Source organism: Lipomyces tetrasporus, assembly GCF_029532465.1.
Source record: "Lipomyces tetrasporus strain NRRL Y-64009 chromosome Unknown POJ06scaffold_9, whole genome shotgun sequence".
NCBI lineage: Eukaryota > Fungi > Ascomycota > Lipomycetes > Lipomycetales > Lipomycetaceae > Lipomyces > Lipomyces tetrasporus.
This window is the reverse complement of record NW_026611604.1, coordinates 796,733-824,035: the sequence shown is the minus strand read 5'-3', so window position 1 is coordinate 824,035 and position 27,303 is coordinate 796,733. Positions and strand designations below refer to the sequence as shown.

At 49.4% G+C, this 27,303-nt stretch overlaps 12 protein-coding genes across 12 annotated transcripts; 5 read left to right on the top strand and 7 right to left on the bottom strand.

Moving 5' to 3' along the window:
* The first annotated feature begins 43 nt into the window (after positions 1-43).
* Positions 44-1,954, top strand: POJ06DRAFT_259290 (uncharacterized protein). The gene has a single exon (XM_056188359.1). The coding sequence runs from the start codon at positions 147-149 to the stop codon at positions 1,728-1,730; it is 1,584 nt and encodes a 527-aa protein (XP_056041819.1). The 5' UTR covers positions 44-146; the 3' UTR covers positions 1,731-1,954.
* Positions 1,955-2,104: 150 nt separating this feature from the next.
* On the top strand, positions 2,105-3,858 carry POJ06DRAFT_150175 (F-actin-capping protein subunit alpha). The gene is made up of 7 exons (XM_056184655.1): positions 2,105-2,351; positions 2,408-2,426; positions 2,488-2,603; positions 2,667-2,756; positions 2,819-2,862; positions 2,916-3,056; positions 3,106-3,858. The coding sequence occupies exons 1-7, from the start codon at positions 2,289-2,291 to the stop codon at positions 3,455-3,457; spliced, it is 825 nt and encodes a 274-aa protein (XP_056041818.1). The 5' UTR covers positions 2,105-2,288; the 3' UTR covers positions 3,458-3,858.
* On the bottom strand, positions 3,580-4,407 carry POJ06DRAFT_259284 (uncharacterized protein). Its single transcript, XM_056188358.1, has 3 exons — positions 4,225-4,407; positions 4,055-4,159; positions 3,580-3,988 (listed from the first exon to the last, which is right to left on the bottom strand). The coding sequence occupies exons 1-3, from the start codon at positions 4,258-4,260 to the stop codon at positions 3,839-3,841; spliced, it is 291 nt and encodes a 96-aa protein (XP_056041817.1). The 5' UTR covers positions 4,261-4,407; the 3' UTR covers positions 3,580-3,838.
* A 1,632-nt stretch (positions 4,408-6,039) lies between these two features.
* POJ06DRAFT_150179 (uncharacterized protein) lies at positions 6,040-7,626 on the bottom strand. The gene has a single exon (XM_056184656.1). It carries the CDS (start codon positions 7,534-7,536, stop codon positions 6,265-6,267), a length of 1,272 nt encoding a protein of 423 aa, XP_056041816.1. The 5' UTR covers positions 7,537-7,626; the 3' UTR covers positions 6,040-6,264.
* A 1,521-nt stretch (positions 7,627-9,147) lies between these two features.
* On the bottom strand, positions 9,148-10,805 carry POJ06DRAFT_270334 (Nuf2 family-domain-containing protein; the record flags this gene model as incomplete). Its single annotated transcript, XM_056189433.1, has 5 exons — positions 9,148-9,270; positions 9,324-9,518; positions 9,569-10,301; positions 10,367-10,634; positions 10,709-10,805. The coding sequence occupies 5 exons, from the start codon at positions 10,803-10,805 to the stop codon at positions 9,148-9,150; spliced, it is 1,416 nt and encodes a 471-aa protein (XP_056041815.1).
* Positions 10,806-12,911: 2,106 nt separating this feature from the next.
* POJ06DRAFT_150167 (uncharacterized protein) lies at positions 12,912-14,479 on the top strand. The gene has a single exon (XM_056184654.1). The coding sequence runs from the start codon at positions 12,993-12,995 to the stop codon at positions 14,187-14,189; it is 1,197 nt and encodes a 398-aa protein (XP_056041814.1). The 5' UTR covers positions 12,912-12,992; the 3' UTR covers positions 14,190-14,479.
* A 58-nt stretch (positions 14,480-14,537) lies between these two features.
* POJ06DRAFT_240073 (uncharacterized protein) lies at positions 14,538-15,551 on the top strand (the record flags this gene model as incomplete). Its single annotated transcript, XM_056186073.1, has 1 exon — positions 14,538-15,551. One exon carries the CDS (start codon positions 14,538-14,540, stop codon positions 15,549-15,551), a length of 1,014 nt encoding a protein of 337 aa, XP_056041813.1.
* Positions 15,552-18,151: 2,600 nt separating this feature from the next.
* On the bottom strand, positions 18,152-19,232 carry POJ06DRAFT_259269 (signal peptidase complex subunit 2). Its single transcript, XM_056188357.1, has 4 exons — positions 19,028-19,232; positions 18,917-18,962; positions 18,563-18,808; positions 18,152-18,509 (listed from the first exon to the last, which is right to left on the bottom strand). Exons 1-4 carry the CDS (start codon positions 19,057-19,059, stop codon positions 18,276-18,278), a joined length of 558 nt encoding a protein of 185 aa, XP_056041812.1. The 5' UTR covers positions 19,060-19,232; the 3' UTR covers positions 18,152-18,275.
* A 621-nt stretch (positions 19,233-19,853) lies between these two features.
* POJ06DRAFT_259267 (uncharacterized protein) lies at positions 19,854-20,855 on the bottom strand. The gene has a single exon (XM_056188356.1). It carries the CDS (start codon positions 20,650-20,652, stop codon positions 20,416-20,418), a length of 237 nt encoding a protein of 78 aa, XP_056041811.1. The 5' UTR covers positions 20,653-20,855; the 3' UTR covers positions 19,854-20,415.
* On the bottom strand, positions 20,856-23,068 carry POJ06DRAFT_213766 (concanavalin A-like lectin/glucanase domain-containing protein). Its single transcript, XM_056185492.1, has 2 exons — positions 22,501-23,068; positions 20,856-22,444 (listed from the first exon to the last, which is right to left on the bottom strand). Exons 1-2 carry the CDS (start codon positions 22,892-22,894, stop codon positions 21,096-21,098), a joined length of 1,743 nt encoding a protein of 580 aa, XP_056041810.1. The 5' UTR covers positions 22,895-23,068; the 3' UTR covers positions 20,856-21,095.
* A 1,144-nt stretch (positions 23,069-24,212) lies between these two features.
* On the bottom strand, positions 24,213-26,297 carry POJ06DRAFT_259265 (uncharacterized protein). Its single transcript, XM_056188355.1, has one exon. It carries the CDS (start codon positions 26,023-26,025, stop codon positions 24,424-24,426), a length of 1,602 nt encoding a protein of 533 aa, XP_056041809.1. The 5' UTR covers positions 26,026-26,297; the 3' UTR covers positions 24,213-24,423.
* POJ06DRAFT_150007 (cytochrome b-c1 complex subunit 9) lies at positions 26,230-27,197 on the top strand. Its single transcript, XM_056184652.1, has 4 exons — positions 26,230-26,426; positions 26,667-26,755; positions 26,820-26,868; positions 26,927-27,197. The coding sequence occupies exons 1-4, from the start codon at positions 26,424-26,426 to the stop codon at positions 26,972-26,974; spliced, it is 189 nt and encodes a 62-aa protein (XP_056041808.1). The 5' UTR covers positions 26,230-26,423; the 3' UTR covers positions 26,975-27,197.
* Positions 27,198-27,303: the final 106 nt, after the last annotated feature.

Genomic DNA, 27,303 nt, shown 5'->3' with positions numbered 1-27,303 from the left:
TTTCCGGTCGACGCGTCGCGTCTGTCAACATCGTGCGCCTTCTACAGTTACGATCAGTAGCAGACTGACCGCTGTCCACCATTCTGAGGCTCATGCTACCTTAGGACATTGTAAGAGCCGGACGAATACATCATACACAGTGCTGCATGCCAAAACGGCGACAAACACTGCGCAGCCTCGAGCAGACGCGTCTGGCGGTCTTCGAAGAAGTTGCGACATTTAATCATGGCTATATCCGCCGTTCCGGCTCGCCACAGCCACAGACACATAGTCAAGCCGATATTCTGAAGTATGTGCGATATTCTGCGGAGAAAGAGAATTACGGCGCTACGCTCGACCGGATAGACCCCGTCAGTCCTCATGCTAGTAGCAGCACGACTCAGGCGACTTCGAGCCAGACGCGCCGCAAGAAGCGGCGAGTCGTGCCGAGTTCGGATGCGGAGGAGTATGATTATTTGAGTTCAGATAGCTGTTATTCCTCGACGTCGCCAGCAAAGAATAGACAAAGATCTGAACTTAAACAGAAGGGCTTCACGGCCGAGCAGGATTTCAGGAATGGCATTGCGATTTTGGAGGGAACTAGAGTGTTAGAGTCCAATAATAGAGTAGATGGTTGGGATCTTAAAAGGAGTGGCCTGACTGGCAACGAATTGTCTGATGGCTACTATTCGTGTAGTGAAATTCTCAGCGACCACGGTGATCCGGCTAAATTGCAACGCAAGAGAGAAGGCGCGCATGAAGTTACCGGTTTAGACGCAAATTATGATCTGACACAAAGTGACCCGAACTTGGAAGTGAGAGCTACTGCAGAGAGTGTGAAGGTGTCCATTGACTCTATGTTTGCTGCTCGTGCTACAACAAGCCTCTCGTCGGTCGGAGCGATGGTTACTGGCACGAGAGGTGAGGATTACATTCCCGACACATTTGCAGAGGATGATCGAGTAGGGCGCGTATGTGACGAGAATGAACATGAGAGAGCTGTAGAAGAGGACAGAGATGACCATGCCATTGATGACAACTATATGGACAGCATTAGTGGTCGAGCAACTCCCGCTGCGGTATATTCTCCGGGTGGAGATATTCGGGCTTCCGATGACCACATCGCATTACAAAGCTCATATATCTCAAGCTCAGAATGGTCAGAATGCGAGTCCTTGCACTCCGATACCGAGGATCCTGACGGCTTGGCTGGCCTTGCCTATCTCACGCCAGAAATGACGAAGCCAGTTCGGATATTTACCAGCTCTTTCACCAACTCCGAAGCCCGTGATTCCCAAGACTGTCAAGGCGCTTCTTTCAGAACAAACTCCGTGCCAAGCACCCAGAAACCGCCTTCGATCTACTACTGCCGTGGCCCGAATCAAGTGTCTCCAATCAGGCAATCCCAGTCTCAATCGCTGCGGTCGACTCAGGGCATCGTTGCATCCCAATCCAATGTCAAGTCAAGCACACCAGAGTCATTGTCCTATACACAATTGTCCAACCCAACAGATGCACATTCGCAAAGGGGAACAAATAAAGGGTCGCGCGAGCATGGTAATGTTGATTGGTCTACAATCAGCCAGTCCGACGGGAGGATAGAAAACAGTCTTTTGACCGATAGCGTTATGTTTAGTCTTCCATTGCCTCCGGAGATGGGATTCAATGTTGGGCAGAGTACCCAGTTTCAGATGTCCGATTTCGAGGCGAGTAGGGATCAAAGGGCTGAGGATATTGGCCTACGTTCGTAGTATCAAGGGGATACAAGCGGGATGAAGATTGAAAGGATGTAGTTTGTACGCAATAGACTGAGTATCAAGGGGATACAAGCGGGATGAAGATTGAAAGGATGTAGTTTGTACGCAATAGACTGACTTCCTTCCCACGCGACACAAAAAATCAGGCTGTTTGAAGTTCCATTGCCGTCGCATCATCACACGCCGGTGATAGAATATCATTCTTAGTTGTCCGCAGGGTGTTCACGAGCAGACTCATAAAATGCCCGCGCAACTCATGGATCGATAAATCGATCCAACAGCACAATGCGACACGAGTGCGACTGAAAATTCCGCAGGATATCGAGACAAAAGTCCCCTTGGAGATGTTTAAACTTTATATTGAACCACTAGCCGGGTCGTGGGCCACCCGGCCGATCTTTGAGTTGTGCGCGCAAGCTTTACCGCGTATCAGCCAACTTGAAGCTCTGCGGATACCATCACGGGGCAGCACTTTGGAGAACGAGCTGTCCCCAGGATTTCGCATAAGCATTACACGTTTCATCGCTTGATTGCCGGAGGATAAATTTTAGAATGTCTGTTCAAGCGAAAGTAAAAGCCGCGTCAGAATTTCTGAACGATGCGCCGCCTGGCGAGGTATGCAGATTGGAAGCTTAGCTTAGGGCGCGTACTAACACATAGCATTGAATTAGATTAAACAAGTCTACGATGGTTAGATTGATTTTTTTTTTGGGAGAAATCTGATCCAAGACGTATGCTGATCTACCGAAAGATATCAAGTCCATTGTGGAAGAAGACGGTGATATAATCGATGGCTTAGAGTCGGCATTTGAGAGTTACAACTTGTCTGAGTTTGTGACGGTCAATATTCCGGGCGCTGAAAAGGCTGTAAGCAACTATGATTGAAATTCGAGTTTGCACGGAATCCGTATTTACATATATGTGACTTAGGTTGTTGTCAGCAAGTACAACAAGCTTGGATCAGGCACGTTCTTCGATCCAGAACTGGGCAAGTGCTTCAGCTTAGATCACAGGAGTCTGGTATGACAAAAGGAAATGTTTCGCACCTTTTTTTGGTGGACAATTCTGATCGAAATAACTAGCAAGTTAGTGGTGTCGAAGAATATGACGGCGACGGGGACTCTGTGTAAGCTAACAGCCGTTGGACGAGTGCGGGCAACATAGATTAACATATACTAGTGCTTCTATAACCGGTGATGTTAAGCATTATGTCTTGGAGCACTACCCCAATCCGTCATCGTACGGAGTCTTTCCCCAGGCTTCCAAGGACGAGATTGCGATTGTTATCGTGGGCAACAAATATAGCCCGTCTAACTTTTGGTAAGCTTGGAAACGTCTCCAGTCGCACCAATTAACTAACATACCTAAGGAACGGGCGATGGCGTTCATCATACGTCGCGAACCTCTCTTCTGGATCCCTGGAAGGTACTATCGCGATTGATGTGCATTACTACGAAGATGGCAATGTCCGCCTGAAATCAACGAAGCCGGTCGAGTCAGATTTCAAGAGCGCACAGACAAGTTCTATCGTCAAGTCCATTGCCGCGTTAGAACGCAGTTATCAAGAGGAACTGAACCGTGAATTTGGTGGTCTCAGTGACGGGGCCTTCAAGAGTTTGAGACGGCAATTGCCAGTCACAAGATCTAAGATCGAATGGGGAAAAACGATCGGAGCCTATCGATTGGGACAGGATATTGGTGGCGGACGAAGTGCTAAGTGAGGAACAAACGTGATAAACGGGCCTTGTATATGCGGTGACAAGATTCAAAGGCGATTTTTTGTTCTGCTTACAGACGGCATGTGCATTTTGGACTCTTCACACAAGATATATTATATATATATTGCCTGTTAGCATTGCACTATGAAACAGAAGTCCCTAGAGACAATGACTACACGCTCCACCCCCAACCTGCGCCTACTACTACCCAAATCTAATCGAACAAAAAGTTCAATATATCCTCTGCTGCCCATGGGCTGAAGAATACTGACCGAGGCCACGTTGTTTTGCAATCCTGGACTGAAAACTATTACGCAGCAACCTCGGAGGTTTCAAATTAATGGCGTGCATGTAGACACTAATGTACAATTATTGAATAACTATTTAGACCAAGAGATAGACGAGATATATAAATAGGACGGCGACCAATATGAAGAATACGGTCTTGTATATTGGATACGACACTCCTGCGCTTCTAGCAAGACGCTGTGACGAGTGTTTTACTGAAGATGTGAGTGTCGTGAATGCTTCTGACTAAAGGAACTGCGTTAGAACCGCACTTTACATGACGCGTTACAATAGCAAACGTTATGAACTTACAGAAGACTGGATGAACGACGTTTGAGAGGCCTGGTTGTGGATATCTGAAGTTACCTGCCGTAGTGACGACAGCTTTGAAGCCAGTTCATCTAACCGACTGTCGTTCTAAATGACAGATTGTCAGCCATCCAGGAACGCATACATCTCTGATGGCCATAGTAGTTACATACCTGACCTTCACGTTCATACGCTTCCGATGCTGACATGGCGGAATTAATTGTCGCCACTTCCCGTGTATTTGTCTATTCGCGGGAAATGCAGTCACGACGGAAGGCAACTTTGTTAGAGCGCCTATTATTTGGACAAACGATAGTGGGATACGATAGTTGGTTCTCGTGGCTTCGAACGAAACGTGCGGAGGCGATGACGACGGAAGTTAAGACCGCACCAGCCTCATCATTACGCGAGGACGCACGTGAATGCTCGGTGTGGCGCACGCAGTTCCGCCTCGACGTTGACGATCGCTGGTCATGCGCGGCTGAGTGTGGCGGTGCAACGCTTTCCTTCCAACCTTCGCTCGCCCGCGATCGATCGATCGATCACCAGATCTCGCTGTCCTCGCCCCAACCCAACACTCGTCTATATAAAGACCTCGTCACTCCCGTCCAGGCCAATGCGCTTCGTTTTCTTTACCGTCGTCGATGATTTGCATGTTACCGCCAGTGGGTTTGGTTCCATGGTCAATCAGCAGCAGGTCGATCGACAACCAAGCATGACCTCGGGTCACAATCCTGCGGACCAACGGACACCCCGGTTAGCAGTCCCCTCTAGCTCTGATACTAATTAGTTAGTTAGATGGTCAGAGTGGTTCAACAATGGAGAGACGTGCACGCTATCTCGCCCCGAATCGCCACGCAGTTATTGCGTCCGGTGGACGGAGTCGTCGATGAGAAGACCTCAGCAATATGCAACATTGATTGTTCAGTGTATGAGTCAACTTACGGAGTAACCTAACCTAGTCGACGATCTCGTCGATCGTCGATGGCTGCCTCGGTACGACTGCCGCTTAAGCAGTCGACGACCCCGTCGATCGTCGATGGCAGCTCGATACCGACCGCCAATGGTTTCGGCCAACCAAATTATCCTTCCTGTCATATTTCAGTAACCCAGATTCAAATATTGCGACTTTTGTCGACTGTTGGTTTAATTTTCACGCTTCAGCACCTGAGTGATTTGTTTTCCGTACGACGCATTTTCGGAGTTGTTTCATGATTCAATTGGCATTGCTGCGCTGTTGTCAGTACACGTTTGTTGTTGGCGTTTTAGAGTTTGATACATTTTGATGGGTGTGGTTTGTGTTTCCGTGATTCGCATTTCGAAGCGGATGGACTTGTGTTGTTACCAATAGCGGGGTTATGATGAATGTGAGATGAGACGGGATCTTCAAAGGGATCTTGATTGTCGATGTCATTTTTATGGGCGGGTTTCAGTCTGGATTGTTTCAGGTTTTGACTTTGTCCTTTGTCCATTGTCCACTATTTGCGCCGTCGACGGTTTCGACTGATTCAGACGTTCGCTTTCGGTTTCGTGTTGGCAGCAAAATCGTCGTACCAATATTCGACGTGTCAGCTAGAATCGGCTTGTATCTACCGTTGAGGGAATCTGTATTAACCTTAGGAACACATCACCCGCGTCGACGCCCAACTCCGAACGGATCGGACCACGGTTTCGGATCGGTTACTGATAGGATTTATGGGCTACGTGCAAAAGGTACTGTATCACATTTTGTTATCGTGACACGTTCCTTTTTTCGCGGTTAGTATGTGTGAAGGTAGATACTACAGCTCCAAAGGAACGTCCGACGGAGTCTTGGCATTTATCCCTATATTTTGGTCGTCATGAGTTTCGGCAGCCAGGCTCCTGAAGGCTCACAGGTTTTTTCTTAAACGGCTTCTTTTTCTCCTGTGAGTGAAGTTCCACCCGTAGCTAAGAAGATCCGTTTGGCCGACTTGGGATTTCTTCCGGCGGCTTGCCCCCAACTTCTTGGTTCATGTTTAACGATGTCGCGAGCAGGACTCGCGATTCATGTGCAGTTGAATGATTTGAGTAATTTATTAGATACCAAACGTCCGACCCTGAACCCTGAACCCTGAACCCTGAACCCGTACCCGTAATTAGTTGTGTGATCCGTAATAATGCACAATATAATCCTATAATATTTTTACCTATTTTACCCACTCGCCAATAAAATGTTGGCCCGCAAAGGTCAATCAATTTAAGCTCATTTTTTGAATGCGATCATATGTATCCTGCATTTGCTTCATGCTTCGCTTACCTGCCGCAAACGTGCCAGATGATCCCACGGTCGGACTCGCAGCCGTGACCATACCGGGCGACACCGCGCGGCGCTTGATCGAATACGGTTCAAACCGTTCGTCGACCGTTCCCCTCCGTTTTAATTTTCGGTCTAATGCAGTCGATCCGACAGGCGACGTCGACAGCGGCGACTCCCATCCCTCGCTCGGCCGCTTCATAGCTTGGATGAACATCGCGCCAGTCACGGGACTGGCACTCGCGCTTGGTATGCCGACGCCAGTGTCGTCCCTCGGGCCATCGTCTGTATCGTTCAGCATGTCATCGTCGTCGTCTCCACGCTGGTCGCTCCAATACCCTACACTCGCTCCACTTGCTGCTCGTTTTCGACGTTGAAACGGAGGCGACTCGAGTAATTTCCCACTGGCTGATGGACTAGCCGCCGTATCGGTGGGGAATATGGTGTCCTGGGTCGGCACAGCGGGATAGCAATCCTTGTACTTATTATTAAACTTTTGTTTTCGGCGGTCAGCGCGTCTGCGTGAACTCGCGACATCCATATCATCATCGTCCTCATCGTCCTCGTAATCGTCTTCTTCGCCGCCCCCGGACTCATCCCGGAACGCCATCGTGATTTCGGCCTCATGCTTGATTTCGGCGTCCGCGGGCGCAAACTCGTCTGCCAGTTCCCGCGTAACCCGCATGAACGAGCGTGTCTGCGGCTTTAATGAGCCGCCTCCTAAGCGTGAGAACACCACTGCACGACGGGGCATTTCTTCGATGGGCGAGTTCGGGATTGGAGCGGGCTGGGCCGGTGGTGTCGAGGGGGACGCATCCTTGAAGTTCATGTGCTCTCTCAACCTACTGGTCGCGCTGTTACGCCGTGATTCAGTCGCTTGATCTGCTAACGGCATGTCGTCGTCTGTGGATGGGAAGCGGGGGAAGTAGCTAGACGTTGCGGTGCCTGGCGCGCCAGTCGGTGTGATTATAGTGTTGAATTGTGACGACGATGCTGTCGGCGGGAACATATTTGGCGTATTCGGCGAGGAAATTGATGAACTGTCTGAAGATCCATTGCGGGATGATACAGAATGTTTTCTCAATAGTGTCCGGTCAATTGCAAAACTTGGGCCAGTTTCTGTTTGAACAAGATTAGTACTTGGTCCCGTTAAGCACACACTAAAAGTACGTACTATCGCCGGTGTCAAAGTTTCTCGAAAACTCGGCATCAGCCGCTATATCTTCCAAGTCCTCATCCGCCTCTTCGTCTGACGAAGAGGAGGACCCCATTCCATTGCTTGCATTAGGCGTACTTGCCGCGCTGCTGACCATTCCCAACGCTGACAGACTCGAAGACCCTTCCCGCTGCTGCAACGTCGCGGGACTTGAATTCCTGCCGATACCATGAAATGCGTGATTATTGTACCCCATTTGGCCCGTCGACACGCTCGACACACCACTGTTATCAGACCCACTTCCCGATCCCGAGCGCGCACTTGCAACACTATTCCGCCTGCTCCGAGGCGAGTTCGCCACGACAGCAGATTCGGGAGACGGCGGGACCATTGATTGGTGCAGACTTGTGCAGCGTAGAGGCTTCGTGAGGTTCAGTGACAGGCTTACACGGCGGTGGGCTTTGATGCCTGCCGCGGTCGTTGAAGAGGAGGTGGAATTGGCGACGACCGGTGAGCCAAAGTTGTTGAATGACGGAGCCTGTGCGGACGGTGAATTGTAGATAGAGAACGGTGACGGAGAGAACGAAGAGTTCTGGATGACGTGGCCCTGTTGGAAGTGTGTCCCCTTTCGTGCTGATTGTAACGGCGTAGAAGGCGACGCGGTGGAGGAGATGGACATGGGCGAGCTCGGCCGATCCGAAGACGCAAAGTCAGGCAGTGTCGACGTTGACGTGCCTGCCAGCTGCTCACGATGCTCCTGGTGCTGGGCCGACGCGGACGCGAACGGCATTCTCGTGTCCATGGTGACGACGACTTGGTGCAGTGTGCGCTGGCTGTTGCAAAGGAATCGATCGTACATCTCGAAACTACGCGATGAGACGCCAACGGTAATTTAGCCACAAACAGTACGAACCCCACCTTAGCGTCAGCAGACGCGTTCAGAAGTACGCGCGTCCAATTTCGTCGTTTCTTGCTAGACTGCACTGTGAAGAAACCTATGGAGATCATAAGTCTCACTTCCTCTAGCGACATACGAAGCGTACTCCTCTCCACAGTCTCAACGGACCCGCGGTCACTTGCTGTGCTCCTTGTGCACCCAGAAACCGCTTTTGTAACCCGGCCATCTTCGTTCAGCGACATCCCCGTTGGCGATCTCGCTAGATTATCCCAAATACAGAGCTACTCAATTCCAACCATTGTCGCCTTTCGTGCACTTTTATATTCCGGAAAGATTGCTCCTCACCGTCCGTCAGACTCGACTGAGAAAGGCGATCGGCCATTAATCATCGTGTGCGGTCTGGTCGCTGGTCACCTAGCGGAACCGGCGCGGGCTAACGCCAAAGACATATTCGAATCAATTGTTCTTCTTGCGGATACACTCGCTCTAAATAACGGATTACGTGTGGTTATAATGGAAAGAGAGGAAGTTATACGCGCTGACGTCCCGTACGTGCCCAATCAGTATGTCGAGGAGACAACTATCCGGGTCCAACAACTCCTCCGACGTTGGCTCAGACCAGCATGAATAGATATAGGAGTATTCACATTGTTACTTGGGCAGTCGGCAACATCACCCTAGACTATAGAACAACACAAATTCAAAACTACTAAAATACTAAAGTACAATGGGCGGACACTCAAATCCAGCCTCGTTCAGGTCGACAATCACTTTGCCGTGATACACTGTTCCATCTCGCTTAGATACAGCGACACGTGGGCCTCCAGCTTCTGGAGTTCACTGGTTGTGCTCCGGATTTCGCCCTCCAGCTGTTCCCTCAGGTCCAATTGCTAGTGAAGTTAACTTAGTACACATTCAACCGTACTACCAACAAGCTACGTACCTTCTTCTCGACGTTTGCTATCAGGGCTTTCTTTTTTTCCATTTCCTGAGTGACGACACTTCGTTCGGCAACCAACGCGGCATAGGCTTCCTTGAGTTCCTGCGTCTTCTTCTGGACACCTTCGCGCTTTTGGAGACGTTGCTCTTGTAGTCGTTGAATCCGTTCTTCGGCATTGGCTAGTTGTCGTTTCAGTTGCTGTACAGCGTTAATTAGAAGTTCAGAATGAAAATATTTGTTTAACTTACAGTTGATTTCCTCTCGACTTCATGTACCTCAATCTGTCGCTGATCGTGTAATTCCATCAGACGCGCCAACTGTCTGCTAGCCTCATCTTGTTTCGCCAGCTCATTCTCAGTCTCTTCCATAATCTTGAAGCATGCGGAGATATCCTGTTCAAGCGTCTTAAAGGATTCTATCGTAACTTCCAGTGCCCGCAGCCGTTTCTCGAGCTTCTCGATGGAAGTCTTGCCCGTCTGCACAGAGTCACTCATTTCGTCATTAATCCTTCGCAACGTACTTGGTGCGTCGAGGACATATGGTCGCAACTTTTCGCACTCCTTCCGCATCTGTACGGTCAAAAAATTCTGGTCTTCCAGTTTCGACACTAGTCGCTGCTTATCCCGCTTGTAAGCCTCGTGCTCGGCCACATACTGCTCCTGCACCTTCTTCAGCCGTCGTAGCTCGGCTTCGACTTGCCTGTTATGTTCCTGTGTCTCCTTAATCTTCGGTGCTTCCTCCTCCTTTTGTATTCGTAATTCATGGACCCGCTCACTAAACATCAGAACATCTTGATAAGCACGTTCGGTTGCCAGCGACGTTTCCTCGCTCCGCTGGATCAAATCCTCGCAAACACCCATATGCTCCTCTCTGAACCTCGCAAAATTAACAACAGCAGAAAGTAACCGACGTAGTCTCTGGGGTTCCGGTCGCATAAAATCTGCCATCGACAAATCATCCACGCCGCAAATTCGCATCAGCCTAGATCTTCGCAGATATTAGTGCCCGCTTTTTATAAAATCATAAGAACATAATCCATGACCTACGAAGCTCTAACTAACGCCAACACGCTCCGTGCTGCACGCGCAGATTCAAAGGTTTCCCGCCCTTCGCTACAAACCTCCAAAATGGGCACACAATTCTCATACGTCACTCCTAAGAAGCTTGCCACCATCTGCTCGTAAAGCTGTTGCACGAATATGGCCGTCGGTTTTACCAACATTTCCTCCGCCACCGAAAACTCGCAGCCGCGGAGACATACTGAGATTTCAGCGAAATCGAGGAGTGGAAAAATGTCACCTTGGAACGCGGGTTCTAAACATTCTATGATCAGCACCGACTTTTCAACTTCTAGGTTTCTAAAAAATTGAGAACAGCACCAAACATACGTGAGCGTGACGTTGAGGAGCTGCCGAATCCGCTTTGTTTATAGGCTGATGACTTGCGGGCGCTGAAAACCGTAGATTTCCGGGCGCTGAAAGCCATTGCTCGAATAATGCAATTAAATCAAAGGCTCTCTAGACCTAAGCTAAAACAAGCAATGATGATACCGTGTGCTCACGAGGATAATGGCGTCATGGCAAGAGTCGTGCGCTGTAGGAAGTGTTTCCAAGGAAGTGCGCGTTGGGTGACGCGATAAACAAAGGTCCATCCTTAACGTTCCCACAGCAACCGTCGCGTTTAGGTCCACACCAAGACGCTCGCAGGTGAACACCAAAAATGCAATGCTAATTTCAGCAAAAAAACTTCTGTGCGCGTATAAAATGGATATATGATAATAATTTAATTTTATTACTTATCAGTTAATTTTAGTTAATCGCGGATTTTATTATTGAGATGAGATGCAATGCGATAGAGCTGTCGAGTACGCCACAAGGATAGCGTCTGGCAGTAGCATACGGTTAATTGCTACAAGGCCACGGAAGATGGCATGATGCTACTCACGCGTCAAGCAATATTTGCTAATAAGACGCGGTAGTCTTAATACTGAGTCTCTAAAAATGCATACCGCAGCATACGCCGGACAATCGTCAATCGACATCCCGACTTGATAGCTAGGTTAGGCAGAACTGCATCATATAGGTTTTGAATCACTGCATGTACTGTACCATTCTCATTTGTAGAGAATAAACGCTGGGCTTATGTGCAACAACTTACGTCGTGTGACCGCAGTCGATCAATCCTTTCAGATGCGCACACGACTTCTCGGCCTGCGACGTGATATGATACAATTCTTTCGACTGTTCACCGCATAAAGTCAATGTGCCAGCTGTGCGCCAATAGCGACCCATGTTGGCCACGCGAGATCTCTAAATGGTAGGAAGTCCGATTAACTCCTCACACCGCCCTCGGAGATATCCGGGCCAGGAACTTTCTCCGAGAATTTTCGCCGACGGACTTACCCAAAGCTTGCGGCTGGAGTCAAAATTTCACATGCAATTGACGATCGGAAATATTTGTTCCGCACTACAATAGCCTAATTCTTGGCAAAAGATTTCTAGTCGAATTACGGGACTTACGGTCTTAAGGTGCAGCAAGAAGTGCAACCGTTCTGAGTAGAATTCTGAAGGATGATGCGACGTAAGTATGGCTACCCAATTGTACCAATAAGAGGAGACAGAAAGACGTAAATGGTCACAATTCTCTATAGCTTAGACGAGACATGTCGAACTGACCAAAGGGCTGGAGTATTTTGCTGCCCATCGAAATCGTCAGAGGTATTATCAGATAATCGTGTCGGTGCGCCAAGCAACGTTATCGACGATAGTCGAGCTAGTAAGCTTTGAGAGATCGCGGAAAAGTGCTCAGGCCTAACGCTTGCTGACTCGGAGCCAAATCGCGCCACCGAAATCCGGATCCCGAAGGGCACTTCCTAGCCAGGCTCAGCCGACCGAACAATGAGGTTATTATTTCCGGGGCCAATTGCATGAATAAGCGGATTGGCGGATTGGCTTTACAGTTGTGGACATAGCGCCTTTCAGTCGGCTGGTTGTATGATAGCGCTGAAATCTTGGATCGGATGTGGACTGCAGCTAATGCTGTTGAGGCGGCGAAGTCGTGCCGTTTCAGATTATGAAAACGAAGCACCGGCTGCGTGTCATCCTCGGCCGACGCTAAGCTAAGTCAAGTCAAATGCCGGCTTAAATCCGGGATCCTCCGCGGACTTAGCGGCGTAGTTGTGCGCACATCCCAGTATTCTCACGGGATGCTGAGTGATCTCAACTCGGTCCTGGTGACCGAACCGACACTTTGCTCTGTTCTGTTCTGTTCCGTTCTGGACAGGAGCTTTAGGACCCACGTAATGTTTAGACCGCGAAGCTGACGAGGTACGGACATATATTGGAGTTCAAAGCACAGCTGCCGGTCCGCACGTGCTGCGGCTCGCTCACAAATCTGCCCTGTTACCCGGTTTTGATGCATGCGCCTCTGGTTGCAGCCAATCGTCGCACGAGCATTATCCCGCTAGCTCCAAGTGCGGACCAATCAGGATGGGCACGATTGTCAGCCGATTTAATCAGATCTGTCGTCACGTGCCGCGGCTCAGCGCAAACGTCTGCTCTTTCTTGATCCACGGCTCTCATTAGCCGTACTGTTCCCTCGTCCGCCCTGGCATTGGTCTTCACGACTTCACCGCTAGCCTGTTCTTTCAGCTCAGCCCATGCCTGCCCAGTAATGGGTGGAACGTTGGCACCACTCCTGCGTCCCGTTCTGCATCCGCACGATCTCCACTCGACGACGACCCCTAAGCTACGAGAAGGTCTCGTCTCCTGGCGGCCAGAGGAAGACTCCCCTGCGTCCTCTTACCGCGTCAACCCGTCGAATACCTCCTCTTCTCAAGATCTATCGAAACCGCCACTTTCGAACTTCACTCGCTTGCCCCCCATTCGCTACTGGTCTGAGTCTGAATCTGACACGGACCTCTCCGAAGCAGGTCTTGATCGCGACGTAGCCTCTTCGGGCAACATGCAGACCGCCAGTCATCACGACGACAGCTACGGCTCTTCGCGCTCATCACAGCCGCATCAACCGCCACTACAGCCTAGCCGATCTGCGTCTCGTTCACCTACGTCGTCGCACGGCTCTGCAAAGTCCCCTCAACCGCAATCGCAGTCTCGGGGCTCGCCAAATAATAATGGTCGGTCTGTGCCGCCAGCATACAGTGTTCAGCGCCAAATGGCTGCCGATTCTGCTCATCCGCAGCCCGGTACCACAGAATCAGTAGGTCAGGTTTGCAGCAACTGCGGTACTACACGTACCCCCCTCTGGCGACGAGCTCCTAACGGCTCTACTATCTGCAACGCCTGTGGTTTATATCTCAAAGCTCGAAATATCTCGCGGCCAGCGAATCTTAAGCGTCCTCCGCAGACTACTGCGGTCACCCTTGCTGGAGGCAAGATCGCTGCAGCCGACGTTGACGCTGCCGTCAGCCTCTTCATTACAGCTGACCAAGGCGTTCCTGGTACCTGTCCTGGTGACGGCCACTGTAACGGTACAGGTGGTTCCAGAGCTTGTAGCGGATGCCCTGCATACAATAACCGTGTGGCGAAGGCCGCTCAGATGGCTTCCTCCCTCCAGCAACAACGAACGCAACTGCACCAGCAACAGCAACAGCAACGCGACGATCAGTCTACGACGGGTGACTCCAGTCTGCCTCGAAGCGAAGGCTACGGAGAACCATCCTACAAACAATCTTCGCAGAAAGCTCTGCAACAGGGCCAGGCCGGAAGCACGATTCCTCCTGAATATCAGGCTAACAATCTGACCAACCCGGCCATCATTATTGCATGCCAGAACTGCGGGACAACAATTACACCCCTTTGGCGGCGAGACGAGGTCGGCCATACAATTTGCAATGCATGTGGTACGTAAAATTTTTCTTTCGCTTTTTTTTTCCTCCTTTTTTGTCCTATTCTCGGAAATTATCCAGGTTGGTCGTCCCGGCGTTCAGTTGAGAAGCATTGTTGAAGTAATCCCGCGTTGGTGGGAGCTTGTTTGTATGGAATGCTATGTGGTCTAGATTTCCGAGAATGCGCGGTTCTAGAACGCCAATTTTGACCGCGGTGGATTAGGGCTTTGGGATGATTTATCTGGACCCATATCTGCTCTGCGGGGTTCACATAATGTGCTAAGAGTTGTTCTGGGGTGCATGGTACTGACAAGGTCTTCGTTGATCTAGGCCTCTACTACAAACTCCATGGAGTGCATCGGCCTGTCGCGATGAAGAAGAGCGTGATCAAGCGTCGGAAGCGAATCGCACCCCCAATTACCCCCAATGCGCTGCCACCCGTCCAATATCCGCCGGAACGGCAACAGCCAGGCTCCCAGGTTTCTCTCCAGCAACAGCAGCAATATCATCCGGTGGAGGGTGGGGGGTCCGAGTCGGACGAGGAGCGCGAAAGCGGTGTCCATCAGGGGCACGCCCAGACCCACCAATTGTCGCCTTATGCGGGATCGCGCCGTGACGATAACGACTCTCAGCACCCGCACCTTCCTCAGGTTTACGGCCGTCCTCATCTCCGACCACTCGATCAGCTTTCCCGAGTACAGCACCAGCAGTCTCTACCCGCCTACCCCCGCCTCTCGTCTGTTGTAGGCGAGCATTCTCCCACAGCCCGGCCACTTGGCGTTCCAAGCTGGCAGCAGTCGTCCTCTAACTCGGCTGCATCCACTCCTCCGCCATCCATTGACTTCACGGGGGCGTTCCGCGCGACGTCTCCTTCTTTGTCATCCTTACCGATTCCGCGACCTAGTTTACCGCCAATGTCTGATCGATCGCAATCGTCCTCTGAGTCTATTGGGGACAATGCCAAGCAACTGCCCGAGGAGTCCGCTCGTCTGCCTCCGATCCAACAGTCTTTGAACCAACTAGCTGAGCCCTCCGTGCAATTGCCGACCGGGAAACGGCGAAACTCGGAGACAGAGGGATCTGGTCTCGCAACTGCAAGTGACATTGCACGTGTAAATAGCATTAGCTCGATCTTGAATCCAAGCTCGTCAACTGTGGCAGTGTCAGATCGCGTGTCGACGCCGTCAGATCGTGCTGCATCGCCAACGTCAAATCGCGTGTTGGACATTCCGGCGAACATTCGTGGTGACGCCGAAAAAGTGCGCGAGTTCCTCCGATCCAAGCGTCAGAAGGTTGAGTACGAGCTTGAGAGACACCGTCGTGCGATCTCCGAGAGCGAAAATTTACTGGCTTTATATGAGCAGGAGCTCAACGAGCTGAAGTGAATCGAACAGAGATGAAATGAGCTTAGTTGACGGCGTTTTGTGTTGGATTTTTCATAGACGGTTAGTTTCTAAAAGGTTATTCTAACGTTATGATTCAAAACTAATTGGTGACTAAGGTTTTTCATGTATCTATGCTTCCTATTACTTTAATTGTACATATTTACAGCATATGAGTTTGGCAATCAAGTTTGTGGTGTTGCAATGTTTGAACTTTTTAGGCAGGTACTGTTTAATTTGTTGTCTTTGTGATCGCAGTGCATATAAATACTGTATCAATATTATCCGGAGTCTAATTTTCCGGTGTACGATTTAAATCGCAATAGGTACTTGTTCTGGATATGCATGAAAGTGGTTATGCTTGAGTAAGACTTGTAAGATTGGGTGTATCTCCTATACTTTGGTTTTTGGTAAATTGGTGGTAGTTTGTATAGAATAGTAATGATATGACACGGCTCGCCTTCTTGCTCTCACATTTGGCGTACTTGCGTTAGCTGTCCAAATCATGCCAAACCACGAGTTAGCGACCATACAAAGGCAATAATATCCTCTCATGGCGCCGAGTGAACTGTGGCTTCCGAAGTCCAATCTCTTTAACAAGATCAAAGTTATCAGATTCGATGGGGCGTTCGATTTAGTAGTCGGATCCACTTCAACTCGGTGTGGATTTTTCTCGCCAATTGTGTTGTCAGAATTATACGCTCTAAGACATGGGGCTAGGCAAAGTCAAGGCTGAGTTAGATACGCAAATGACTATAACTCTAGTAATGGCGTGCTGCCAGTCCAGTGTAAAGCAGTATTTAGCGATTTGTTAATACATATTACCATATGATATCATATCTAGGGCTGCTCCGAATATTCGCATTTGCGAATATTAAATAATTATTCGCACCATTTGCGTTGCGAATAACGAATAACGAATATTATTCGCAGGATGTCCGCGCAACGAATAAAATTGCGAATATTATTCGCCGAATATTCGTTATTCGCATATTTATTCGCAACCCCTGAAACCTTAAAGTGCTCATAGGTTATTACGGTTCCAACACAAGAAGAAGCGAAGGCATTAAGGCACAAAACAACAAGCAAGTGAAAGGCGGAGGCATAAACTGCAAAACGAAAGATGCATACTACGAAACGCAAGACTGACGCACTGTAATATGTACGTGGTAAAAGCAACCTCTCACTAGGTCACAGAGCAAGAAAAGTGCGCAGCTCGCTATCAATTTACTCTTTACATCACATTGAGCTGGAAGGCTGTAAGGGGCCATATTGGCTCTTGAAACTGTGAATTAAATTTATTAGGGGGCATCCCCTGAGCACGTGATTAGATGCGAATATTCGGCGAATAATTTCGTTATTCGCCGAATAAATTACGAATATTATTCGCACTGCTCAGGATTTGCGAATAAAATTGCGAATATTATTCGCAGCGGTTGGGACTTGCGAATAACGAATACGAATAATGCCGATTACTGCGAATATTCGTATTCGGAGCAGCCCTATATCATATCATATGAGTTCGTACACGGTCTGTGGTATGACCATTTATGACCTTATTGAAGCTTCCTGATTTTTAAGGTTTATAAGATGAAACAAGCCAGATACACATAATTCAACAATTTATGCATAACTTACAACTCAATACATCAATATCAACATACATTCATATCAATCAACATTACCCTCTGATATACTGTCGCAACTCGACAGCGAGTTATTTGAGATTCCTGATTCACCAGTACTTAATCGTACACAGTCATCTCCTTCTCTGGCTACCGCAACAACTACGACGGTATTCTAAAATCTGGCTTCACACCTTGTTGGCCGTAATGAGGTTATACTTAACAAGGAGGGCAGTCAATTTGGCACTGTAAAGTAGTGCGCAACAGGGTATCGAGAATCTGGTGGAACAACTGTTACTGCTATTACAGACCGTACAAGCGTCGCATCAAATTGCCGAAGTAGTACACATTTTTGACCTGTGTTTGTTATATCATGGTTCAGAATATGTACGAGCGAGAATGTATAACCGTGTGTCGTGCGCGTGCCGGCTTGCCAGTTGGGAAGACAATAATAGTCAACTTTCTTTTCAGGCAGCCCCCCCTACAATGTGCTACACTGAGTCTTGAAGTCAGGAAGATTATCTGCATGTCAACTGTCAGAATGTAGGGATAAAATCCAGATATCTGGAACCGGGTTTATATTACACCAACTGCACTTTCGAAGAATAACAAATCCGAAAGTGGAAACATTAATAACGAAAACGAGATCGATATACATATCGATATTGGCCCTGACGAAAGTGTATAACTTGTGACTTAGATATGACAATAAAGCGTTTAAGGACTGGTATTAAGAAGGCATGAGTATTTTATCAAGCGCGGAGTGTGAGACAACAATATCAAATGTCAGGCGACCTTACTTTGTCTACCAGAAAATAAGTGGCTTATGAGCGATATCGTAGCTCTTGACAACTGATTCAGATCATAATATTGATCTTGAGGTTGCATGATCGGTACGGTAACGAATGTTGCGTATTGTAAATAGGTGAGGACTCTTGTAAACATGTCGGACCAGGGACCGTGAACACCTGGATATCAAGATACCACAACGGCGAGGTTGACTGCGATGTACTAGCTTCAGTCAAACCTCCATATTTATTTAAACTAGTAGCTATGATACAATGTTCTCTACACGCCAATCTGCAAGGGCTACTTTGAACACTTACTTTCTTTTCTTCGATCCCTTGGCGCCCGTCGACATAGCACCTGCGTCCTGCATAGTCGATGTAAGTATACCATCTATCCACTCTTCCAGAGGCTTCGTCACAAGATAGCCATGACTGTCAAAAAAATCTGTAAACGGTTTCTTGGCTTGTGTTGATTTCGACGTTGTCGTCTCCGTAACCTTGATGTCGTAAATTGGCGAAAATTTCTTCGTTGTCGACATAACCGAAATCTAAACACCGTCATTACACATTCGTGCCCACATAAAGAGAAAAATAAGAATACCTTCTTCCCGTCTTTGGACCCTTGGTAAATCGTCCCTTTCTCAACATACATCATCCACGCGGTCAACGCCATGTTCAGCAGAAAATATACCGAGACGCCAATAGTGGTATACGTCTTCGCTTTCTCAAATCCAACGAAATAGTCGTACCCTCCCGCTGCTGCCGCGACGAGTACAGAGAGGAAACCTATGACAAGTCGGACATCAACCAGCGTGAAGACTTGTGTGTAGCCTTTATTGGTTAGGATCTATTTATGTTAGTTACAGCTTTGTCTAAAATAAATAACCCAATAAGCACAATAGTAGACAGCATAATATAGTAATTTTTAACATGAAAAGACAGTAAAGTGGTGTACCTTGACAATCTCGTCATCAGTCGCGTTCTTGAGATCTGGCAGTGATCTAGTCACAACGACTTTGTCAGCTCTCTCGCTCTTCTTCCATTACAAGCACCAAGCAAAACATACGATAAATTCACTTTATTCTTTGGATTGGGCATTTTGCGATATCCCTTCTCGTCAGGTGCGGGCTCGGTGACAACTTCCCGTGAGCACCTAAAAGGCTGGACATCTCGCGTCCCTTGATGATAGGGTTACCGTGCGGCTCGTAATTGGACGGTATTCTCACACTTGAAATTCATACCGACAGGGATACTACAAATACGTATAGGTTTATCGGCTTCCTCCACGCCAGGGCGCATTCTCCGAATTCAAACTATTGTCAATCATACTCGGTGGATACCCTCTGCTGCTCCCAAGGTCATACGCCGGTGGGTATGGATCGCTTCATCGTCGTAGTACATCTACGTGAAGGATTTACTGATTATCCGCTTTTAACCGCGGACTATTCAATTCGCAGACGATTGGAAGCTACGCGCTCCCCGACGAATCGCTGGACCAGATCGAATGGTCGGCGCTCGAAGTTGACTTTACTGCCCGCTGTTCGCAATTTGAAACGTCAGATGGTGCCGCAGAGGCAACTCTGCCTGTAGGAATCGGCCATAAATTTCATTTTCCCATAGTTAAGGCCCAATGTACCCCAGAAGTTTACAGAAGCACCATATTATCAAATTTCTAGTGAGGAACAAAAAATTACCAAAATCTGTATTAGAGTCCAATTGACATTCAGTTTTATTTTAAGCCTCATAACCGTAAGGGTGGTGATGCTATTACACGGTGGCGATGGGCGAGTACGATTGTCGCGACTAACCGTTAGTCACCATGCACCAGGGCGAGTCTTAAACGGGCACCAAAATTTTCTAATTTTTCGAAACCACTCAAAAATTTAATTTTGCCGCAAACGCCCCCGAATTTAAATTTGAGTTTGCCTATCAACAAACTAATTTTCATTTTGAGTATCGCCGGTCAGCCAAACCTCTAAGACCCGAGCCAACATTAAGTCAGGCATCATCCTACAGAATCAAACGCGACCCCGTCCCTAACACTTTTTGCGTATTAGAGTGCCAAAATATAACTTATCTGAGCAAACGAAACTCCCAAACTATGGCTCCAATCCCTCGAATACGAAAGTACGCTGAAACTCGTCCCTGACGCGTGCGAACGCGTCAACGCGTTAGTTGTCAACATTCCAAATCCCACCGTGACGCGTTATAGACTTAACAAATATGGCGCATGCAATTTTCTCTGGCATTCCAGAAAACGTTGAACTATGGAGAGAGCGTCTATTTGATCCTACAGACGGGTTAACTTTAACTGCTGAGCAGTAGGTGTGCTGCTGGACGAAATTGGGCACATGTTTTCAAGTCCCGGTTTAATGTGTACTTTCCATTTGTTAGCAATGTTTATAGGCACAAAAAAACTGGAGCAGTTAACCAAAACAATGTCAAGTCCGGGTATTACGACTGTCGCTTCTTCGGAGGCCATCTCACGATAAGAAGGATCGTGAGCGGCGTCGCACAGAAGCACTGGAGGCAAAATCCCAATTTGTCAACCCGACACACAGCAAGTAGCTTCTCGTGGTCGATCAATGACGGCAGCCACCCTGAGGCAGCTTGGCCGACCTTGGTACACGCATGGGCGAGACAAGCCGCCAGAAATCGCAGCACCAACCGCCCCTTTCGTGTGGTTCGCATGTAGAGCCCGGGTTTCCATAAAGATTCCGTAACTCCTTTGTTGTAAAGATTTGCTCTCCAGTTAATCGGATTCCTGTTTTCTGCACCATATCCCGATCCGCTGTAAGTCTTCGTAACAGTCACAGTGATGTGCGCATAGTCGAACCGGTTTGATGGATGCAAAATTCTTTGTCACCTTGATCGACGATATTCTCATTCGAGGCAAGTCAGAACTGATTAGGAATTTAATACATTAGTCTATTAAATACAATATTTACATGACATTCACACATAGACCATATCGCGAGTAACCCGTACCAGCATAAAACAGCAAACACAAAATCCGACAGTTAATAATGCAGTCCCATATCTCACAGTTCGCGAACCGCCAATTCTAATTAAAAATTACCCAGATACATGTCCTCCACACTAAGAACGCCTAATATGTAAGTAACGAGCCAGGGCTAGTACGGAGCCATTACGATCGCGAAGCCGAGAACGCCGAGTAGCATGGCAGAGAGCTTACCTGAGCCGATGCCTAGCACGGAGGTGGCCGCGTTTGTGCTCTGCTCGGAGACTGGTTGGCTGGTCCGCGTTGCGTTCGCGGTCGCGGTTTGGGTGACGGGGGCCGTCGTTGTATTGAAGAAGCCAGAGGACCTGGCGGTGGTGGTCAAGCTTGGTGGAATCGTGACGGTCGAGAGAGTGGAGACAAAAAATATTGAAGTCATATTGTGAACAGGGATCGGAGTCGCGATGGTAGTTTGAGAGAGAGTTGAGAGCACAGACGTAGTACCAACGACGAATGAGATGGACGAAGTGGAGGAAGAAGTAGTGGTTGTAGAATTTGGTGGTGAAGACGACGAAGACGAAGATGAGGTCAGAGTCAACGACGCAGCGGAGCTAGAACTCATCGGGCTGGATGACGCCGACGATATAGTAGAAGATGAAGTAGACGACGAGGTAGATGCAGTGGAAGTAGATGAAACCTCGGTCGACGTACTCGAAGTCGTGGACAGAGTTGAAGACGAGGTAGACGACGAAGTAGACGCAATGGAAGTAGAGGGGTCCTCGGTCGACGTACTCGAAGTCGTGGACAGAGTTGAAGACGAGGTAGACGACGAAGTAGACGCAATGGAAGTAGAGGGGTCCTCGGTAGAACTACTCGACGTCGTGGACACAATTGAAGACGAGGCAGACGACGAGGTAGACGCAATGGAAGTAGAGGAATCTTCGGTCGAAGAACTCGAAGTCGTAGACGAAGTGGTCGGCGCAGTGGTCGGCGCAGTGGAAGAAGAGGTCAGGGTCGTCGACGACTCCGCAGTCGACGTCGTAGATTCCACAGACGAGGTCGAAGTGGCGGTCTCAGCAGAAGTAGACGTTGCAGCGTCGAAAGTGGAGAATCCACCGACAGAGCCGCTGACGACTTGGATGCTGTCTTCGCTGCCCGAGTTGTCGGTGTAGACGTACCCACTACCGGTCGAGTAATCCGTGACCTTTAAGCTCCGGATATAGAAATTGAATGGAGCCTGCGAGAAGTCGGTAAGACCGCCAGCCCAAGCAATGGTTCCCGGCTCGTTATTTGGATCACCACCCACCCACGAGCCGATCTTGATCTGCATTGGACTCTGCGGGTATCCCTCCGGAGTATCGGAAGTGAGCACGCGAGCGACAGCGCCGTCGACATACCAGGTTATCGACTCGCGAGTCCAGTCGATTGTATAGGTGTGGAACGTGGTCGCGGGGTTAGCGACATCGGTCATTCCGCCGCGGTTGTACGTTCCGACCTGGCCCTTGGAGAAATAGTTGGTTTGTACTGGACAATGTCAGCTGCGTTTTGGCTCGGATAGACTAAGTCACGACTCTGCTTACCGTGGAAGTCATCAGTTCCGATCCACTCGAGGTCAATCTCGTCGTTGTCGTCACTTATCAGGACGACAGATGAGACAATGCCGGTGCCTGGAGCACACTGGGCCTCGATCTCAACCTTGCCGAAGAAGATGTAGAAATCAGACGCGACGGTAGGACCATCGCCGAGCTTGTTGATTGTCATCTGCATGCCCATGTTCGAATCGTACGAGATCTCGTCGGCGCTGTAGACGGGATCAATGCGATCTGAGGAGCCCTGGGTGAAGTCGACTTCGATGGACCCGCCGAGGGCGGGATCAGGAGGGCAGGTTCCATAGAGTGGGTTGCAGTTTGCCGTGGTTTGGGCCGCGACGCCAGCAACTAGACCGGCAAGAAGCGCTGCGGTGCGGAAGATCATTGCGTGGATGAGTGGCAAGATGTAGTCGGATGTGGGGAAGGGAAATATAGAGATGAATAGTAACTGATCACTGAAGCAATAATGACGGGCTGGGAGGAGCTTTTTATATGAGCCCCCCTTGTGATCGATCCGTGAATAGAACAATCGATCTGTGAATAGAGCAGTAGAATCATGGATAGACGGAAAAGAGTGGGAAGACGGATGCTATTTTTGATGATTTGATCCAGCCACCACCACATCCGGGCCCCTTACGTGATATTGACTTTCGCTAGCGCGCGGCGTGCCGGTTTGCTCCACACACTAATTGCAGTAGTGCGAATTGTGGCTCCTGACAGTGTTAATTACTAATTATTTACTGCCAATTAGATAAAGCCGTCTCATCTTGCGCACGAAGCAAGGACTTTACAAATATACCAATACAACCGAACCAATGACCACCGCCTGGCCAAACCTGGCCCAGCCACCGTTCGCGTGCACACGAAGCCTGATCCGCGCCGTTTTCACGCCCGATACGAGTCCGCATTTTGCCGACCATGAAGCGACAAGCAAAATATGCTTCCTTTCGCCACAACTCTTCCAGTCTGATTAGAGACCGTCTGCGCGGGCCGCAGCAGTAAGTGAAGACGAACACGAAGTCTGTTTTTGTGTGACATGCGCCGCCCGTCCCGAACGCCTCCCCCTGCGTCATATTAAAGTTTCAACATGTGTTTAACGCCGAAACGTCATCGCTATTTTTGGCTGGCCGCGAAAAACTTAGCACTAATACTCGGCGCAAATTTGCCAACCGCCTTCGTCGTTCTTTGCTTCTGGTCCTGTTCGTGTTCGTGATATGACAGAGCTGTCTGTTATCGACATCATATTACAAAGTCTACCGCTGTAAGCAGGCAAAACGGGGCAGCCCCACTCGTGAATCATCTACCCTAAGAACGCCACCTCGTACTATTATAATCACATGTCTATAAATATATACATACATACAGAATCCAATGAGCACAGGAGCTCAACCCCGTTCTGTACTGGGTCGATGCGGTCACATCTGAGCTAACTCTGTGTTCTGTTGCCGAGCAGAAAATCTGGGACAAAGCTTTCCCCCATGACGTAGTTTGCGTTTCGGACGCAACCTGCTTTGGACCAATACCACGCTCGATGGGACAATCCAATCAGCCGTGCCATTCATTGTATTCGACGCAAACTGTCGTCTTGGAACGATACAGTTATGAATCGTATAACTTCCCAGTTCTTTAGCTGTTCTTGCACAACAATGTCTCACCAAGCTAATTACGTTAATTAAAGTGTAAATCGGTAAATGAAATTAAGATTAAATCATATACGCAAGCATCATTTGAAACCGATTGTCCCTATGCATATCAAATACAACAACGCTACGCCTGCCTCAAATCCCTTTTTCCCTATTTTATCCCTCTATCATACCTAACAGTTATACCATATGTTGCAACTTACTAACAATACAAATGCCACAACTACACTATATGCGCAGTTACATATCTACACAGCAATATCTCAATCAATCAATGTGCGTATCGACTTTCAAGAACCTTGACAGGCGACGGCGACCGCCCGGACGCCCCACAATCAGTGGCGCCCTTGTCGTTCTCGGACGACGCCCATGTCCCACCCCGACCACTTCTGCCGCCATCGCGCGCACTGACAAATTGGTTGAACGACGGATAGTTATGTTTCATTTCCAGCGGCCGATTCAGGAATTCTTCAAACGCGCGCTTGCGTTCCTCTGGCGAATGGCCGCGCCGGTTCGGATCCACACGCCGCGGCCCGCCGTTGTCGGGTGGGTCATTCGAGCCTGTCGTCGTCAATGACGGGCCGGGCGACGAATAGTCGCCCTCCCGTCCGTCGGCGCGACGAGAATCCGGCGCGCCGTCGGCAGAAAACCAGCCGCCTCGACCATTGCGACCGCCGCTACCACGCACCGCTTCACTGTCCTTCCAACCTGACCTGCCGCGATCGTGCCGGCCGATTCCACCAGGAGTGCCTGATCCCCATGTCACCGACCCTCCTGCACTTGCCTCGGTCGTCGTCGTTGCCTCCGACTCGGTAGGAGCAGAATCTGTCATCTTCGATGCCATCGATTCGACCGGAGTCAAATCTGATTCAGCCCCCGTCTTCGATACCGCCGATTGTCGTGGAGTCCAAGCCGATTCAGCCGCAACCCTGCCCCGTCCACCAAACCCGGATGAACTGGGCATATCCCACCCGGATCCTGTCGATGTCGCCGTCGACGTCGGCGTTTCCCAAGTCGTCGAGGCGCTGGATGTAGTAGATGGCGTAGGTGCCGCATTTACCGCCCACTCTTTCTTCACTGGCGCTGGTCCGACCGTGCGCGCTCCCTTGTCGACAGTTTTGTCTGTCTTCGCCCATGACGTCGCTCTGGGAGTCGCAGTAACAGAATCGGTCGCAGGCTTGCCCTTCGATTCCTGAGACATTGTCGAATCGACTGAATTCGAGCGAGACCACCCACTAGATCGATCTGACGGCGCGTTCTTCGGCTGCCTCGAGGGTGCAATCCGAGGGGCGCCGGTTGCGCCGGGCCACTGTAGCGGACTAGCTGCTGGCCTTGCGGTACCAGACGTAGCAGCTGGCCATCTTGCCTGTGTAGGGGAGTCCCAGATTCCCGATCCAGACTGCGTCGCAGGACCAGGCTTGTCCTGATCAAGGACCAGGTCCGCCAACACTTTGCTAGCTTCGTCAATTTCCGCCTCGCCCGCTCCGCCAGTAACTGGCTCCTGCTCTCTCAAAGCCGTCTCCCGTACCAACCGCTGTTGTCGCATCTGCACCCTCTCCGCGACATTATACCTCGCCACGTCCTCCGTAGGCACGAAGCCTGGCCTGATCCGAATCTCCTTGCGTAAACTGCCATCTTTCCGCGTCGTCGGCGGAATTACCCTCTCGCCACTAGGAGTCGTCACAATCCCAGCAGTAGAAGCCTCGGGGGACGGAGTAGAAGCCGCCGCCGCGACACTCGCGACGCGCGCTGACGGCGACACGGGCGGCGTCGCGAAACTATTGTCGGACGCGGACGACGGACTCAGGTAGATCAATGAATCTCTGTGATGCGCGGACGACGAAAGTCGTCGTGGACTCGTCATGCTCGTCATTTTTCCGATGACCAGCGGTCCCTCCCGAATGATCTGTCGAAGATGTGCCGGATCAGAGTGGGTTTATAGATTCGCTTAAGACTACTTGCGACGTCCTTGACACGCGCTCAAATATCTGTCAAACCTTTGTTAGCTGACACGACAAGGGGCTTGTACTAGTGCCATGCAAGTTCCACATTTGCTCCGCATATTTCTCACACAGGTGGCATGAGGACAGGAACAAAGCCGCAACCATACATTCGATGCTACTAGGGATTTCGCAGCCAATCAGCGACCAGCCGATGCCGACACAGACCTGTCGCCGACGGGACATGTCGACTGTGACTTGAACTTGGATAATTACGATCTGACTCCACCTCACATCGGACTCTTTGGGAGCGACAATTGTATAATTCATAATGGTATGTTTCTGTAATTTCTTTTTATTTCAGGGACGAATTTTTTTTGGCAGCGGAGGGGTTGAAACAAACGACACGGGGGAGATCGTCTGAATTCGTCTGGATTCGATAATAACCGTGCACGTTAACTCGCACATTGAATCTGCACGATACGGTCTTTGGCAACGGAATATATGTGGTGTTCTCGGACTAATGAATGAGCGATTTTGCCATGCTAACGACTTTTCGCCTTCATCTTTCCAGGCCGTGTCAACGCTCATCTACAACACTTTTATGCGCCGGAACTCGGTCTTTGTCGGCACCATCCTTTTTGGCGCCTTTGCGTTTGAAATGTGAGTGGGGGTATTAATATGTTTGAAGGCTTTTTGCATGGGCTGCTAATACGAGTTTTGACAGTGGCTTCGACTCCACAATCGACAAGGTCTGGGACCGATTGAACTCTGGCGTAAGTTAAAATACTCCCTGGTTCGGTCGCACTCGGGCGACGCTAACGCGGTCTACAGAAGCAGTGGAAGGATATCAAGCACAGCTACATCACCTCGGACGAATAAATGAACATGGCTCGCGGACAGTCTTCTACATATACACATGAATAGGGAGAAAGCGCAGTTTAATGATATCATGAGGATGTGTATGTTGCGAATGTACAATACAGCATTGTTCGATGGAGCGTAAAAAATAGTAGCTCTTCAAACCGGTTACCCCATATTTCTGCTGCCGGAGAATTAAAGATGTCATTATTTCAGTCATACTCCATGGCTAACATGGCTCGCTCTACAAACCCCCTATTAATGCACATATATGATCAACAAACACAACAGTAACAATCAATGCATACGAAATAAGCTCTCCAGGCACATATACACTTTTGATGGCTCGT

Coding starts and splice junctions, on each gene's coding strand:
- POJ06DRAFT_259290 (XM_056188359.1), top strand. CDS start 147: ATGCCAAAACGGCGACAAACACTGCGCAGCCTCGAGCAGACGCGTCTG.
- POJ06DRAFT_150175 (XM_056184655.1), top strand. CDS start 2,289: ATGTCTGTTCAAGCGAAAGTAAAAGCCGCGTCAGAATTTCTGAACGAT. Junction 2,604..2,666: donor TTCCGGGCGCTGAAAAGGCT/GTAAGCAACTAT, acceptor TATGTGACTTAG/GTTGTTGTCAGCAAGTACAA. Junction 3,057..3,105: donor TATAGCCCGTCTAACTTTTG/GTAAGCTTGGAA, acceptor AACATACCTAAG/GAACGGGCGATGGCGTTCAT.
- POJ06DRAFT_259284 (XM_056188358.1), bottom strand. CDS start 4,260: ATGTCAGCATCGGAAGCGTATGAACGTGAAGGTCAG. Junction 4,160..4,224: donor CGTATGAACGTGAAGGTCAG/GTATGTAACTAC, acceptor TCTGTCATTTAG/AACGACAGTCGGTTAGATGA. Junction 3,989..4,054: donor CGTCGTTCATCCAGTCTTCT/GTAAGTTCATAA, acceptor CAGTTCCTTTAG/TCAGAAGCATTCACGACACT.
- POJ06DRAFT_150179 (XM_056184656.1), bottom strand. CDS start 7,536: ATGCCGAGTTTTCGAGAAACTTTGACACCGGCGATAGTACGTACTTTT.
- POJ06DRAFT_150167 (XM_056184654.1), top strand. CDS start 12,993: ATGGGTGGAACGTTGGCACCACTCCTGCGTCCCGTTCTGCATCCGCAC.
- POJ06DRAFT_259269 (XM_056188357.1), bottom strand. CDS start 19,059: ATGCCCAATCCAAAGAATAAAGTGAATTTATC. Junction 18,809..18,916: donor CTGATGACGAGATTGTCAAG/GTACACCACTTT, acceptor TAACATAAATAG/ATCCTAACCAATAAAGGCTA. Junction 18,510..18,562: donor GGTCCAAAGACGGGAAGAAG/GTATTCTTATTT, acceptor GACGGTGTTTAG/ATTTCGGTTATGTCGACAAC.
- POJ06DRAFT_259267 (XM_056188356.1), bottom strand. CDS start 20,652: ATGCGAACCACACGAAAGGGGCGGTTGGTGCTGCGATTTCTGGCGGCT.
- POJ06DRAFT_213766 (XM_056185492.1), bottom strand. CDS start 22,894: ATGATCTTCCGCACCGCAGCGCTTCTTGCCGGTCTAGTTGCTGGCGTC. Junction 22,445..22,500: donor CGGAACTGATGACTTCCACG/GTAAGCAGAGTC, acceptor GACATTGTCCAG/TACAAACCAACTATTTCTCC.
- POJ06DRAFT_259265 (XM_056188355.1), bottom strand. CDS start 26,025: ATGACGAGCATGACGAGTCCACGACGACTTTCGTCGTCCGCGCATCAC.
- POJ06DRAFT_150007 (XM_056184652.1), top strand. Junction 26,756..26,819: donor GGCGCCTTTGCGTTTGAAAT/GTGAGTGGGGGT, acceptor GAGTTTTGACAG/TGGCTTCGACTCCACAATCG. Junction 26,869..26,926: donor GGGACCGATTGAACTCTGGC/GTAAGTTAAAAT, acceptor CGCGGTCTACAG/AAGCAGTGGAAGGATATCAA.